The 14,595-nt window shown below is 37.0% G+C and overlaps 1 protein-coding gene across 1 annotated transcript in view; it reads left to right on the forward strand.

The window, feature by feature from the left end:
- Positions 1-14,228, forward strand: part of LOC124269762 (neuronal calcium sensor 1-like) — a 75,581-nt gene extending 61,353 nt beyond the window's left edge. Inside the window, exons 4-7 of the mRNA XM_046704801.1 lie at positions 8,699-8,788; positions 9,975-10,053; positions 12,124-12,290; positions 13,915-14,228. Of these exons, the coding sequence (XP_046560757.1) occupies positions 8,699-8,788; positions 9,975-10,053; positions 12,124-12,290; positions 13,915-14,013 (435 nt within the window). The 3' untranslated portion in view covers positions 14,014-14,228. The remainder of the gene's footprint in view (positions 1-8,698; positions 8,789-9,974; positions 10,054-12,123; positions 12,291-13,914) is intronic.
- Positions 14,229-14,595: the final 367 nt, after the last annotated feature.

The raw sequence follows: 14,595 nt of genomic DNA on the forward strand, positions 1-14,595 counted from the left end.
TGTCAACATGGGCGTTCCATATTGTGCATCAATCACTTAACTACAATATTGTATTTGTGAATAATTATTCGTATTCGTTATCCAGTATTCATGATACGTATCATATTCGCCACATAGTGTATTCGTTGCAGCCCTAGTCAGGACTCAGATGTGATTGTACAAGAGGTCAAATTGATGACTTCGCGCTAAAGTTTTGAACTCGAGAAAAAGTATCTGCAGCAGCGTCTGCCATATTGGTTGGTTTATCCCTACAGCAAGTGCTGGTACCAATCTATTTTTAAATATTTATATGGTTTGAAAACCAAGCAAATGCAATTATATGACCAATAAACATTCTCAAAAACATTATTGTATAATAATATAAAGGAGATATAAATGTTATTAGTATTTTTACTAGTTCACGAGAATTACCAATCAAGGTCACAGAAATTGCCGATCTTATTGGGTGAACTGGTTCGCTAAAAATGTACCGCAATATATCGTGTTGTGAAGTTCGAATTGCAATATACCGGTTAACCGGTATTATCGCCCACCCCTACATATTATTTCAATTTTTCTGCTTAGAACATGACATGCTTCTATAAACAGCTCATCACTGACATCAGTTGATGTGCAGCATGCTAAAACATATTACGATAAAAAGAAAGTGTCTGTTTTACATATTACAGTGTTGCTGCTGGGAACGTCTCATCAATCACAGACCCGTGAGGATCGGGGTTAGAATTGATCTTCAGCAACCCTTACATACTCGTAAAAGGCGACTAATGGGATCAGGTGGTCAGGCTCGCTGACTTGGTTGACACATGTCATCGTATCCCAATTGCGTAGATCGATGCTCATGCTGTTGATCACTGTATTGTCTGCCAGCCAGCCCTAGATTTTATCACATAATAAGAAAGAGTTTACCTTTCAAATGATGTGATATAATATACTTTCAAATGATCTCGATGATTTTGTGAGGATTTGGTGATGTGGGTCTGTGACAAATCTTCGTGGTTGGAGTTAAGAAAAAGAGTTTATGAAAACCCTGTTATTTGGGCTGAAGAACGAGGTCACTGTGACCTTGAGGGAGATAATTACAAAAACATGTCTCAGGCAGCTCCACAAGTCTGCCTCACTCGGCTCCTCTTTAAACAAACAAAAAAGTCCCAAACATTTTGTGCAAGTGCTTGTTCACAAGGGCTTCACAGACTATTTCCCTGTAGTTTTTATCAAAAGAGAGACAACATGGCCAGCTGGATTCAGTTTCAATAAACAATTGTATGCGGGGGAAAAAGACCTATTGTTAAAACGTTCTGTGTATATTTAATGCCCCTGTTGAATGATGTTCAGTTTATTCTGATGGGTCTGACAAAAAAATTTAATCACATGATGTGTTTTCAGGATGTAAAATCGCTTCATCAAATTTGAATTTTTGAAAAGAATGTTGCAATATGTATTTCCGATCACTAGAATCAATTATCCATGATTTTACTTTTATAAATGGAGTGTTTTTATTTGAATTTGGGTGTTATTTATCAAAGCGAGAATGGCAACATGGTTTGTATATTGAAGCCAGGCGGCACAAAAGTCAACATTGTGATATATTTGATTGGACAGTAATGTGCTCACTTGTCATTGTTGCAATGACCCGTGAAGGTCCGGGTTAGAATATTGGCCTTCAGTTAGCGACTAACGATTAACTGGATCGGGTCGTCAGGCTAGCTGACTTGGTTGACACATGTCATCGGTTCCCAATTGCGCAGATCGATGCTCATGTTGTTGATCACTGGATTGTCTGGACTCGAATATTTACAGACTGCCGCCATATAGCTGGAATATTGGCAAGTGCAGCGTATGATCATAATTTGTAGCTGGGGTGTGGGGTGGGGTGTGTGTTGATGATGATTTTTAAGGGGGGTAACCCATTTTGTTCTGGGGAGGTAGGGTGGTCATCAATTTTGTACACATGTTCTAGGGGGTCAGCAATTTTGTACATAAAAATATGAAAAAATTATGCTTAAAAATTATGGGAATGGGGAGGGTAATTGATTTTGTACATGATATGTGGGGGCACTTACTTTGCATGTAAATTTTAGGGGGGGGGGGTCCATTCACATTGTACATGCTTCTGCATAAAAATCAACATCATCCCCCTTGCCATAAATTATGAACGGTCCCTTAGATCCGGGTTAGAATTGGTCTTCGACAACCCTTATGCTTGTCTTAAGAGGCGATTAACGGGATCACGAAGATCTGGGTTAGAATTGGTTTTCAACAACCCATAAGTGACTAACGGGATCAGGCGGTGAGACTCGCTGACTTGGTTGACACTCGCCATCATATCCCAATTGCATAGATTGATGCTCATGATGTTAATCACTGGATTGTCTGGTTCAGACTTGATTATTTAGTGACTGCTGGAATATTGCTGAGTGCTGCGTTAAACGACAAACAAACAAAATTGTCAGTGAAATACTGTCCAATCAGCATTGCTTATAACTCATACCAAATCAATCTAACGCCCTATGAATATGTTCTGTAACTAAGCATCAGTTACAGGCTATTTTGGTTTTGACTGTTATGAGCTGAGCTGATAAGACAGAAAACTATTGACATGAAATCATACTGGTGCTTAATATACTACTCACACTTTGCAAAGGATCACAAAAATTCACAACTCTCCTTAAACATAGATTTATAATTTTTTGAAATTGTATCCATTTAAAACTGGATAAATAATAATACGGTAACCCCTCTTTCGGCAAACATTCACTTTAATCTAACCTTATGCACATGGTGCATGAGTAACAATAAAAATGGTTTTCATGGCACCAATCAACCATTTTGCAAATCAATTGGAACAGGGCATTGACAAGTACACAACACCTGTCAATAGCAGGTATGGGATCCACAAGATGCAGTGACATACTGAAACCTAGGATCCATGCTTACAATAGGCTTAGATATTTAAACCAAATTTGAGCCCACATCATAGTTTTCTGTTGAATCCATGATTTGATCCTTAGCAAAGTGTGAATAGTATATCTACGTGTCTTGTTAAACGTGACACTCAGTATTGTTCTAGCTGTAAACAGCGATATGTAAATAATTAAGTGTGGGATAAACCATCCAGTTATTGACATCAGAAGCATTGATCTATGGGATACAGTTACAGGAACATGCGTCAACCAAGTCAGGGAGTCTGACTACCCGGTCTCATTAGTCTTTGCTTTTATCCTGTCCAATAGCTGTTTTATAGCTGCCAAAACCTGCCACGCTATTTTAAAAAGGAGAAAATCCGATTATATAACTTTTAATTATTGTTACTCATAATACAGTACCAATTTTATTAAATGGTGGCCCTTATGTAAATATATGTTTAATTAGTTTGTATATATGTATAACAGGGGTGAGACTTTGATAAATAATCTGTCTGTCTGCAACCAAAATATCAAACATAATTAAAACGCAATTATCACTTATTCATGACATATAATATACATTGCTGATTATGAAAAAAACATATAAACAAAATTATAAGCGTACAATCGCAAATCAAAAGTGCAATATTTTGTACTTGGGTTTACTTCCCTAGAAACGAAGCAGCCGGGATATCGAACCCAGTCAGAGCGGGTGGGTGTGCACTCAAGTGTAACGGCTGGTTCATTTGCAGATGCTCTCACGGCTCATTGTGTGTGTATATATAGCGATGTTGGGTTTTGTAAATACATGCTCATTTTTTGTGTAAAACATTTTGCAATCAACAGACATCATAAATGCTGACTACTCTTGCAATAAAAAGAAGTCAAGAGACTGTTTTCATTTTCAGAAACTGAAGCTGTGGTAATCTAGACTTGTCTGACAGTCTAGACTTGCATGGGCTCTATTGGGTGTATTGTTTAAGGGTCTGTATGACAGACTAGTTAAAAGGGGCCTTTTGATGAATTGGGAAAATTTCCGAACTACCGTAGTTTATTGAACTAAAGATTTCCGATGCAGTAAGGGATCATACACACACACACACACACACACACAATAAGACACGCCAAGACCCACTTCAGTTAGCGACTAACGATTAACTGGATCGGGTGGTCAGGACTCGCTGACTTGGTTGACACATGTCATCGGTTCCCTATTGCGCAGATCGATGCTCATGTTGTTGATCACTGGATTGTCTGGACTCGAATATTTACAGACTGCCGCCATATAGCTGGAATATTTGCTGAGTGTGGCGTATGATCATAATTTGTAGCTGGGGGTTAAAAGTGGGTGTGTGTTGATGATGATTTTAAGGGGTAACCCATTTTGTTCTGGGAGGTAGGGGGTCATCAATTTTGTACACATGTTCTAGGGTCGTCAGCAATTTTTGTACATAAAAATATGAAAATAATATGCTTAAAAGTTATGGGAATGGGGAGGGGTAATTGATTTTGTACATATGTGGGGGCACTTACTTTGTATGTAAATTTTAGGGGGGTCATTCACATTGTACATGCTTCTGCATAAAAAATCATCATCATCCCCCTTGCCATAAATTATGAACGGTCCCTTAGATCCGGTTAGAATTGGTCTTCGACAACCCTTATGCTTGTCTTAAGAGGCGATTAACGGATCAACGAAGATCTGGGTTAGAATTGGTTTTCAACAACCCATAAGTGACTAACAGGATCAGGCGTGTGAGACTCGCTGACTTGGTTGACACTCACCATCATATCCCAATTGCATAGATTGATGTTCATGATGTTAATCACTGGATTGTCTGGTTCAGACTTGATTATTTAGTGACTGCTGGAATATTGCTGAGTGCATGCTAAACGACAAACACAAACAAAATTGTCAGTGAAATACTGTCCAATCAGCATTGCTTATATCTCATACCAAATCAATCTCACGCCCTATGAATATGTTCTGTAACTAAGCATCAGTTACAGGCTATTTTGGTTTTGACTGTTATGAGCTGAGCTGATAAGACAGAAAACTATTGACATGAAATCATACTGGTGCTTAATATACTACTCACACTTTGCAAAGGATCACAAAAATTCACAACTCTCCTTAAACATAGATTTATAATTTTTGAAATTGTATCCATTTAAAACTGGATAAATAATAATACGGTAACCCCTCTTCGCAAACATTCACTTTAATCTAACCTTATGCACATGGTGCATGAGTAACAATAAAAATGGTTTTCATGGCACCAATCAACCATTTTGCAAATCAATTGGAACAGGGCATTGACAAGTACACAACACCTGTCAATAGCAGGTATGGGATCCACAAGATGCAGTGACATACTGAAACCTAGGATCCATGCTTACAATAGGCTTAGATATTTAAACCAAATTTGAGCCCACATCATAGTTTTCTGTTGAATCCATGATTTGATCCTTAGCAAAGTGTGAATAGTATATCTACGTGTCTTGTTAAACGTGACACTCAGTATTGTTCTAGCTGTAAACAGCGATATGTAAATAATTAAGTGTGGGATAAACCATCCAGTTATTGACATCAGAAGCATTGATCTATGGGATACAGTTACAGGAACATGCGTCAACCAAGTCAGGGAGTCTGACTACCCGGTCTCATTAGTCTTTGCTTACAACAAGCATGGGCGGCTGAAGACCAATATTAAAGGTCACATGCAACCAAAAAATCAAACATAATTAAAACGCCATTATCACTTATTCATGACATATAATATACATTGCTGATTATGAAAAAACATATAAACAAAATTATAAGCGTACAATCGCAAATCAAAAGTGCAATATTTTGTACTTGGGTTTACTTCCCTAGAAACGAAGCAGCCGGGATACCGAACCCAGTCAGAGCGGGTGGGTGTGCACTCAAGTGTAACGGCTGGTTCATTTGCAGATGCCCTCACGGGTCATTGTGTGTGTATATATAGAGATGTTGGGTTTTGTAAATACATGCTCATTTCTTGTGTTTAACATTTTGCAATCAACAGACATCATAACATGTCATGTGTACAAGTATCACACCTCCCTGTCTGTGTAATTACATAATGTGACAGAGACCGAACTCGGGCCATAAATCAATGCGTTTTGTTTATGGTGTATAGCCTGATAGGTTTATTGAGTTCAAATTGCATGTGGTCAGTGATCGAAGTTGTGTATTGAATATTGTCATTAGCAGACAGGCAGGCAGACACATAGGTGTCAATAAAACAAGACATTGAGTTTTGACTGTGACGACATATCTATATCACAGTTAGAAATTCTGTCAACGCTAAATAATGACCTTGCTTTTAAGTATCAAACTGAGAAAGTGACTCGGTAAGAAGAACGTGGTGTGAAATAGACAAATGAAATTATATAAACAGTTAAATCGGTAATCTACTGTCATAACATATAAAAAGCTCGCGCCTGTGAAATATCAACAAAACATTAGAAAAATAGCTCACACCAAAGCCTTCACCGAGTATTCACCGCCAGCGAAGGTTTTCCGTCTTGAAATGTCGAACGCCTCACTGGTTGACACATAGCTGAGTAGATCTGGATCCTAACAAGGTTCTTTTATGTAATTAGTAGATTATTTACTATTTGTTTTGATTAGACTACTCTTGCTCACGACCTTATAATCTGGACAACCCGCTTCCAAACTGCGCGAACCTATTTCACTGTGCATGTGCTATGAGCACAGCCCAGCGCAGCGCAGCCCAGCTGTTGAAACCACTTTTCCCCAAGCCCAACTCCGGTTTCGCGCGGATTTTTTCATCGCGTTATTTTTCAACTTTATAAGTTGAATTTGCATTTTTGATGATTTGTTTTGGTAAGTCCATACCGAAAGGTATCAGAATCTGCAAAGTTGTGTTTAACGTTGCATGTGACCTTTAATGTCATAGACTAGAATATGCTACTAATAATATCTTATTAATAAAAATCAGACAGACTTTAATATTTAGAACTTTAGTTTCATACAGGCATATTGGAAATTGTATCTCTCCAACTACTTGGTCAATAAAGAATTTTGTCATTGTACGTCATTGAGGGGACACTCAAATGGGCTTCACACATTGTACCCATGTGGGGAATCGAACCCAGGTCTTTAACGTGCCCAGCAAATGCTTTAACCACTACTCTTGCAATAAAAAGAAGTCCAGAGACTGTCTTCATTTTCAGAAACTGAAACTGTGGTAATCTAGACTTGTCAGACACTCTAGACTTGCATGGGCTCTATTGGGTGTATTGTTTAAGGGTCTGTATGACAGACTAGTTAACAGGGGCCTTTTGATGAATTGGGAAAAGTTCCAAACTACCGTGTTTATTGAACTAAAGATATCCGATGCAGTAAGGGACCATACATAATTTATAGGGGGGAGAGAAGAGGAGGGTGATGATTTTTATGGAGAAGCATGTACAATGATGACACCACACACATGCACGCAAGCACACACACACCTAGCCATAAATTATGTACGGCCCCTAAACAAAAAGTAGGTATGAATCTACCTCTTTCCTATCTACACCAGATCAGGGAAGTATGTCATCCACTGATCACTCTTGTTGTAGTTCTTAACTAGAAGATGTCTTGCGCCTTTTCCGTGGTGTAGTGGTTAGAGCGTCCGCCCGGAGAGCCGAAGATCGCGGGTTCGATCCCTGATCGCGTCATACCAAGACGTTAAAATATGGTACTTGTTGGTCCCTGCCTGGCGCTCGGCATTAATGGGTACAACAAGGACTGGTCGGCTCGGAGTCAGTATAATGTGTCTGAGTGGGGTATTCATGCTTCACTGCGGCATGGTATCTCATTGGGCTAGTACTATAAAACCAGTCTGGGCTAGTACAAGCAGCCGCACCTACACATACACACGCATGTACGGCGTCATATGAGCACGAAATATTCATATGAGCCGTTAAATATTCCTCAAGCACGACGTAAAACCCAATTTGGGGTAAAGTGGTCAAAGTGTCTGCTCATCAGCCTGAAGACCGGGTTCGAGTCCCCATATGGGTGCTATGTGTGATGCCCATTTCATGTTGCCCCTGCTGTGATTTTGCTGGAATATTGCTGAAAGCGGCATAAAACCACTCACTCACTCTGAGACTGAATGCCTCAACAATATATGCTCAAGCCAGATCAATTTTATTTCTTGTCTTATGGATTTTTGTCCTCCGAAAACCTTAAGGCAGGAAGGGAATTTTTTTTTGTGTGTGTGTGTGTAAATCAACAGTCATAGTAATATTCCTTGTAAATACGAAAGTATTTTACTTTTGGCAATTTATAAAGTATATATGGGGCAAAAAACAATCTTAAAAAAAATTCTTGTAAGTTTACATTTTTGGCCAATAAAAACATTAAGATTTCATTTTTTGAGCTGGGAAAGTTCATTTTTTTGTTCTTATTCTTAAAAAATATGACTGGCGGATCCGCAAAACGAATAAAATTTGGTCTGGCCTCAGTATATAAACCAACTTAATGGTTGTCAGTCTCTCTGACTGTTGAGGTGCATCACAGTACCATGTTGATAGTTGCTCATTATATCAATCACTGGTCTAGATGTGATCATTTACAGGTAACATACCCTTCACATACTTCAGATAAACAACAAACAAAATGGGATGGTGACTTACCGTGTCATGCCATAACTGGACATACTTGTGTTAAAGAGGGCTGCTGGAGTTGTCTCCCTTGATGTGTATTTGAACGTATCCGTTTCATACATTAGACTAACTATTCCCTTGTTTTGCAGGAGTTCCAGAGTATCTACAAGCAGTTCTTTCCACATGGAAATCCAACCAAGTTTGCTCAGTTTGTTTTCAATGTCTTTGACTCAAACAAGGTGGGTATGTGAAGAAAATTACTTCTAAGAAAACCTCTTGGCCACAAAAGGTCATCAAAATAAATAGCGTCATCCTGTTATGAAACTTTGCTCCTGTTGGACAGAAAAACAGATATATTATGAAGTCCTTGATTTGTACCAGCCCTTAAAAGTTAATTCTTTAAATATTTGTTGGTTTTTTTGTGCCAAATTATTTTCTTCATGTGAACACAAAATAGAATAAATTAATTTTTACTCCCTATTGTCTATGGGTGAGAGAGTCTGTAAGATTTTTGTTGCTTTTAGCAATATTCCAACTATATCATGGCAGAGGATGAAATGGGCTTCACATATTGTCCTTATGTGGGAGTGAGTGAGTGAGTTTGATTTTATGCCGCTTTTAGCAATATTCCAGCAATATCACGGCGGGGTACACCAGAAATGGGCTTCACACATTTTACCCATGTGGGGAATCGAACCCGGCCTTAGGCGTGACGAGCGGAATGCTTTACCCACTAGGCTACCCCACAGCCCCCTTATGTGGGAAATCAAAGGAGTGCAATCCATGTGACGAAGTGCAATCTTTTAATGCCCAATCTGTTATGATGTTGTTTTATACCACTTGTATTCAGAGTATACTCACTTTTCTTCTCAGTGCTGGTTCAAGTCTCTTTTAGTCAAAAACAAATCAAAACTTAACAAAATTGTAAATACGGCTAGTAAAATAGCCAGTGTCATTTTGGATAATCTTTCATTCTCTATGAGCTGCAAGCACTTTCACGACTGAAAACATCATTAGTGACACAACTCATTTTTTAAATCTAGAGTATAAACTGTTACCTTCGGGCCGCTACACAGTACCAATCACCAAGACTAAACAAGCTCGAATGTCTTTTATGCCTCAAAGTATTGCAATTTTAAACAAATGTTGATTGTCCAGTTATCATCTTATTCATTTAATTATATTTAAGCACATATTTATGTGTTTAGTAATTTCATATTTTATGTTGCTATTCATTTGTATTTTCTCAAGCTCTGTGATCCAAAACGAATTCCTTTTATGGTAATAAAGTATTGTCTATGTCGATGTCTATGAAATGTGTGCTTTAAATACGAGGCTACCACACTGCTTCTCCCAGTTAGTGTTTGTGTGTTTAGATAATTGAAGTCTTTGACTATTACAATAAACATGCTTCTTTCTTTTCAGGATGGCTATATAACATTTAAGGAATTTATTTGTGCATTATCAGTGACATCAAGGGGGAACCTGGATGAAAAATTAGATTGTAAGTACTAGTGGTGGTCCAATTCTACCAACCAATCCCGTGCTAGCGGGATCCCATGAGATTGCAAGTGCGCATGCGCGAGATCAGTGCAAATGGCGCCTTATGCGAGGTAGCAGTGAGTTACGTAGACGGCTAAATTACATGTGTTTTTTCCCTAACTTCTGATTTTATTTGGAAGTGTTTGGTTTTGATAATAGTCCCGAGGGGCTATTTATACGTTTTTTTAGGGTGTTTACCCTTACTTTTGTGACTGTGATTGTCAGTTTTCAGTTTGAGTCAGCGAGCTGACCGATGCCTCGTGCGAAAATGGGAGACGATGCTCGTCCACTTGGCACCTCCCAACAAACTCAACAAATATCACCTGCGGGCGATACAAATGAAAAAACTAAAGCTAAATATAGCAAGACGTCCAATTAATTGAAATAAACGAAGATTGGTCGCAGTGACTAAACGACCAAGCAATCAATCGTGTTTTCTCATAATCCAACACAAACAATTTTGAAACACTTGTTTGCATTAACAATATTTTCCACAAGGTTGCTTTTGCCTGTGTCATTGAATTTACATTTCATAAGCACTACAAGCTCGTTCCAAGTCATGATTGAATTTATCGTAAAGACTTCAGGAAATTTATGTTCCTAACATACTTGTAATCCTTTAAAGATGTGTAATTTGCAAATGCATTTTGTGCAATTTGCTAAAAACAACAACATAACTTTTGTGCATTAACAAACTTAACAGGAAAATTTGATAAATGATGCAAACCAATTATTTTCGATGATTGATTGGTTGTAATGAACCAATCATCAATTATGAGATTTTAACTTTCTAGTAAGTACTGTAACGTTTGCTGTTACATGAATATGTAACATACAGAATATAAGGACTTTGCTGACAAACTGGAGAAAACTTAGTCCTTATTATAGTCTGTTTGCAGTGAAAACGTACCGATGAAATTCACTCTAAACAAAAAAGTAAATCAAATAAAGTGAAATTAAGATTGCGAATCCTCATAATTTTACCTTGCCAATTGAACATTTAAATCTCAGAATGTTATTCACTTAGGATAAAAGTTGTTTAACAAACTATCATAGTTTCAAATCGCTATTATTGGTTTGTATTACAAGGGGGTATGTACTTTAAATGAAACACCGAGAACAAGTAGGGTTGGTCTAAGTTAACGCTCATCACGTACCGCACGTGCATTTGTTTCACTGTTCCATCTACTGCCCTTACCCCCTTGTAATACAAACCAATAATAGCGATTTGAATCTATGATGAATTTGTTAAACAACTTTTACCCTAAGTTGAATAAAAATATGAGATTTAAATGTTCATTTGGCAAGGTAAACTTATGAGGATTCGCAATCTTAATTTCACTTAATTTGGTTTACTTTTTGTTTAAAGTGATATTCATCGGTACGTTTTCACTGCAAACAGACTACAGAAGTCCTTTATTTTCTTATCTTCAGGTGTGTTTATTACTGTTTAATAGATCATATAAGGCCTAAAACAATAATGGTCTGGTTCTGATTACCCGACCAACCCTTGAATTCTGGTGCCGACCCTATCTGTTTAGGCGGTATGAATAAAATAAGCTTTCAGACACCATTGTTTTTCCCGTCACCAATGGACATCGGTCACTCTGATAGAAAAAGTCAACATGATGGCCGCAAGCTTGATTGAAATACAATTACACATTGATAAATGTGTTATTACTTTGTACTATACTTCTAAGAAAAATGTTGTTGGTGACCTCTGCAGATCAATAGCTAATTTGGGAATTTTGAAGTTTGCTTTCTACTTAATGCTACATATCAGCCACTTAGCAGGTCCAGATAAATTCCTTAACTGATAAAAAAAAAGAGAAACAGACCATGTCACTATAACCTTCTAGCACCCAACAGTTATCCAGGGTAATAATGTTGTGCTGTGTGTGTGTGCTTTGAGCATGCCCCTTTGTGGTGTGGAGTATTGCGCGACATAAGTATCCTCATTATTATTATTATTATTATTCAATATTGAGTTATGAATGTTAGGGTTAACGATATAACTATTCACTCTTCCCAGGGGCTTTCAACTTGTATGACCTTGACAATGACGGCTACATAACCAAGGCCGAGATGGTGGATATCGTGGATGCCATCTACTGCATGGTGGGTAATCTGCTTGATCTCCCGAAAGATGAAGACACACCGGAGAAAAGAGTCAACAAAATATTTGACCAGATGGATCTGGTAAGTAGATTCTTGACAGTTTATAATCTGGAGAGTTGACATTTTGTAGACATCAATAATATACGGCTGCCATTTTGTTTCATTAATATTACAAGTTATGGTTTATATTATTGGTTTTTGAATGTCAAAACTTACACTTTAGATATTTTAGATCATTATGTTTCTCATTTGGTTCAATAGGCTAAAGACATTATCTGAATTAATTTTTTTAAATATTGTATATCAATATATCAGTAATATCAGGGTTTGAAATACCACATATATTAGCTTGCCATGGAATGGTAAATATTGAAATGGCACGGATAAAAATGTTCTCGGTGCCCTTTTTAGAGACATAACTCAACTTTTGTAATTTAATCCCCAAAACAAAACACTTGCGCACGCAAATGACAAATAAGCAAAAACATTTATTGATTTATATCACCCAGGAAATTACTGGAATTATGATGGATGATGTAAAGAAATCTGGTTGTTTTTCCATTTAGAGTGATGGGAGTACTGATAGTTCAGTTATTGAAGAGGAAATTGTGTATGTTAGATATGTTGAACAAGTGAACCTGTCACAAAATTCGTAGCTATTAAAGGTGTTGGGAAAGCAGAACAAATGAAGCTTAAGAAAGCCATCTTAAACAGAAGACATATCAGTGATAACAGAAAACAGGTTACATTTGTTGTTTACTAACAATAAATTTCAAATGATCATCATCATTGCTAAAAACTAAAAACATGTGGGCACACTTTATTTCTGAAAGGCACATCTAAAATATTTGTCTGGTGCCCTAAGACATGCTTAGAAAAAGGGTTTTTATCCCTGAATATATAGCTGCCATTTTGCTTCATTAATATTACAATTTTTTGTTGATATTATTTTTTTATTTTTTTCCATGTCAAAACTTCAGCTTTAGGCTGTTTGCAATCATCACTTTTCTCTTTTGGTTCAATGGTCTAAGAAAATTATTTGATTTTTTTGTTGTTGAAAAGCATGGTGGATACAAATACAAGTGATACCTTAGCATTTAATTGGTTAACCAGACAGTGTTGTGCTATTCAGAATGTGCCTTTTATACCGTATGTCCATATTCAACATTTTTAAAGATTATATCATCAGTAACTTGATCAAATTCTGAGAAACAAATTCCTTGGTTCTGAACATATACTACCCATCAAAAGTTTAGACTCACTAGTGTAAATGTAGCCACTTACTTTAGTCAACTGTTCTAAATTAGAATTTGCAAAATATTCCATGCTGTTTAAAGGTACTGTTTACACATGAACTGATGTATTGTAAAACAAATTGTAACGTTGAAATGATTATTGTCATGAATTCAATACATGATGAAACTCAGTGAACATTGGCGATTTCTTAACAAAACTTTACACCAAAACTCAGCTGTTCACATGCATGATATTTGCACGTTTTTCAGCAATTTAATGCATGATCCTCGTGCAGTTCATCTGCATAAGGTTTGCAGCTGATTCCCCCAAGATAGTGGGGAAATTCATCTTTGATGTAGCCATACATATATAAATACTTTTGATGGGTAGTATATTAGAATAGTTAACAGATTATGAATGACATAATACATTCAGGGTTTAGCATATATACCGTGATTTCCTTCCACAGAACCAGGATGGAATGTTGACCAAAGAAGAGTTCCGAGAAGGTTCTCGGAATGACCCTTGGATTGTCCAAGCATTGTCCATGGAAATTCCTCAACATTGACATTTTCACTTGTGGTCTTCCTGTTGTGAAAGAAATCCATGAAATTATCTCCCTTGCCAAAGGAAGATCTGCATCATTGCACATTGCACCCAGCTTAGTACCTTCTTTCAAGACTGTCATGCAAAACTAAATCTTGAATAGTTAACAAAATATATTCTTTCTAAATGGTGTTAAAACACAAATATATAGTCTCTTGTAGATGATGGTTAATTCAAAGAGAATAATTTTGAATTATCTTTTTCACTGTTGTATTTTTTTCACATTCTGATTTAACTCACTTAAAGGGCAAGAAATGGCTCAGTGATTACGTCCATTGTTTTCAGTTACTGAACACTTTAATATATAAGTATGAAAATTTTCGAACTTTTCAAAATTTTAGATAACAAGCAATTTTACTTTATCATGTTTTTTTAGCTGAATTTATGGCAAAGGCAGATTTTTAAAGACACTATCAAATGGTGATACATGTTATATGTAATGGTGATAATACCAGAGACAACTTATCTTGCTCTATCTGTGGTGCTTGTCACAAACACATGCAAGGGCAATTATTAACCTGAATAAAACACACAGCAAAATAAT

This window comes from Haliotis rubra, unplaced genomic scaffold (genome assembly GCF_003918875.1).
Source record: "Haliotis rubra isolate DU_JTF1 unplaced genomic scaffold, ASM391887v1 Scf147, whole genome shotgun sequence".
NCBI lineage: Eukaryota > Metazoa > Mollusca > Gastropoda > Lepetellida > Haliotidae > Haliotis > Haliotis rubra.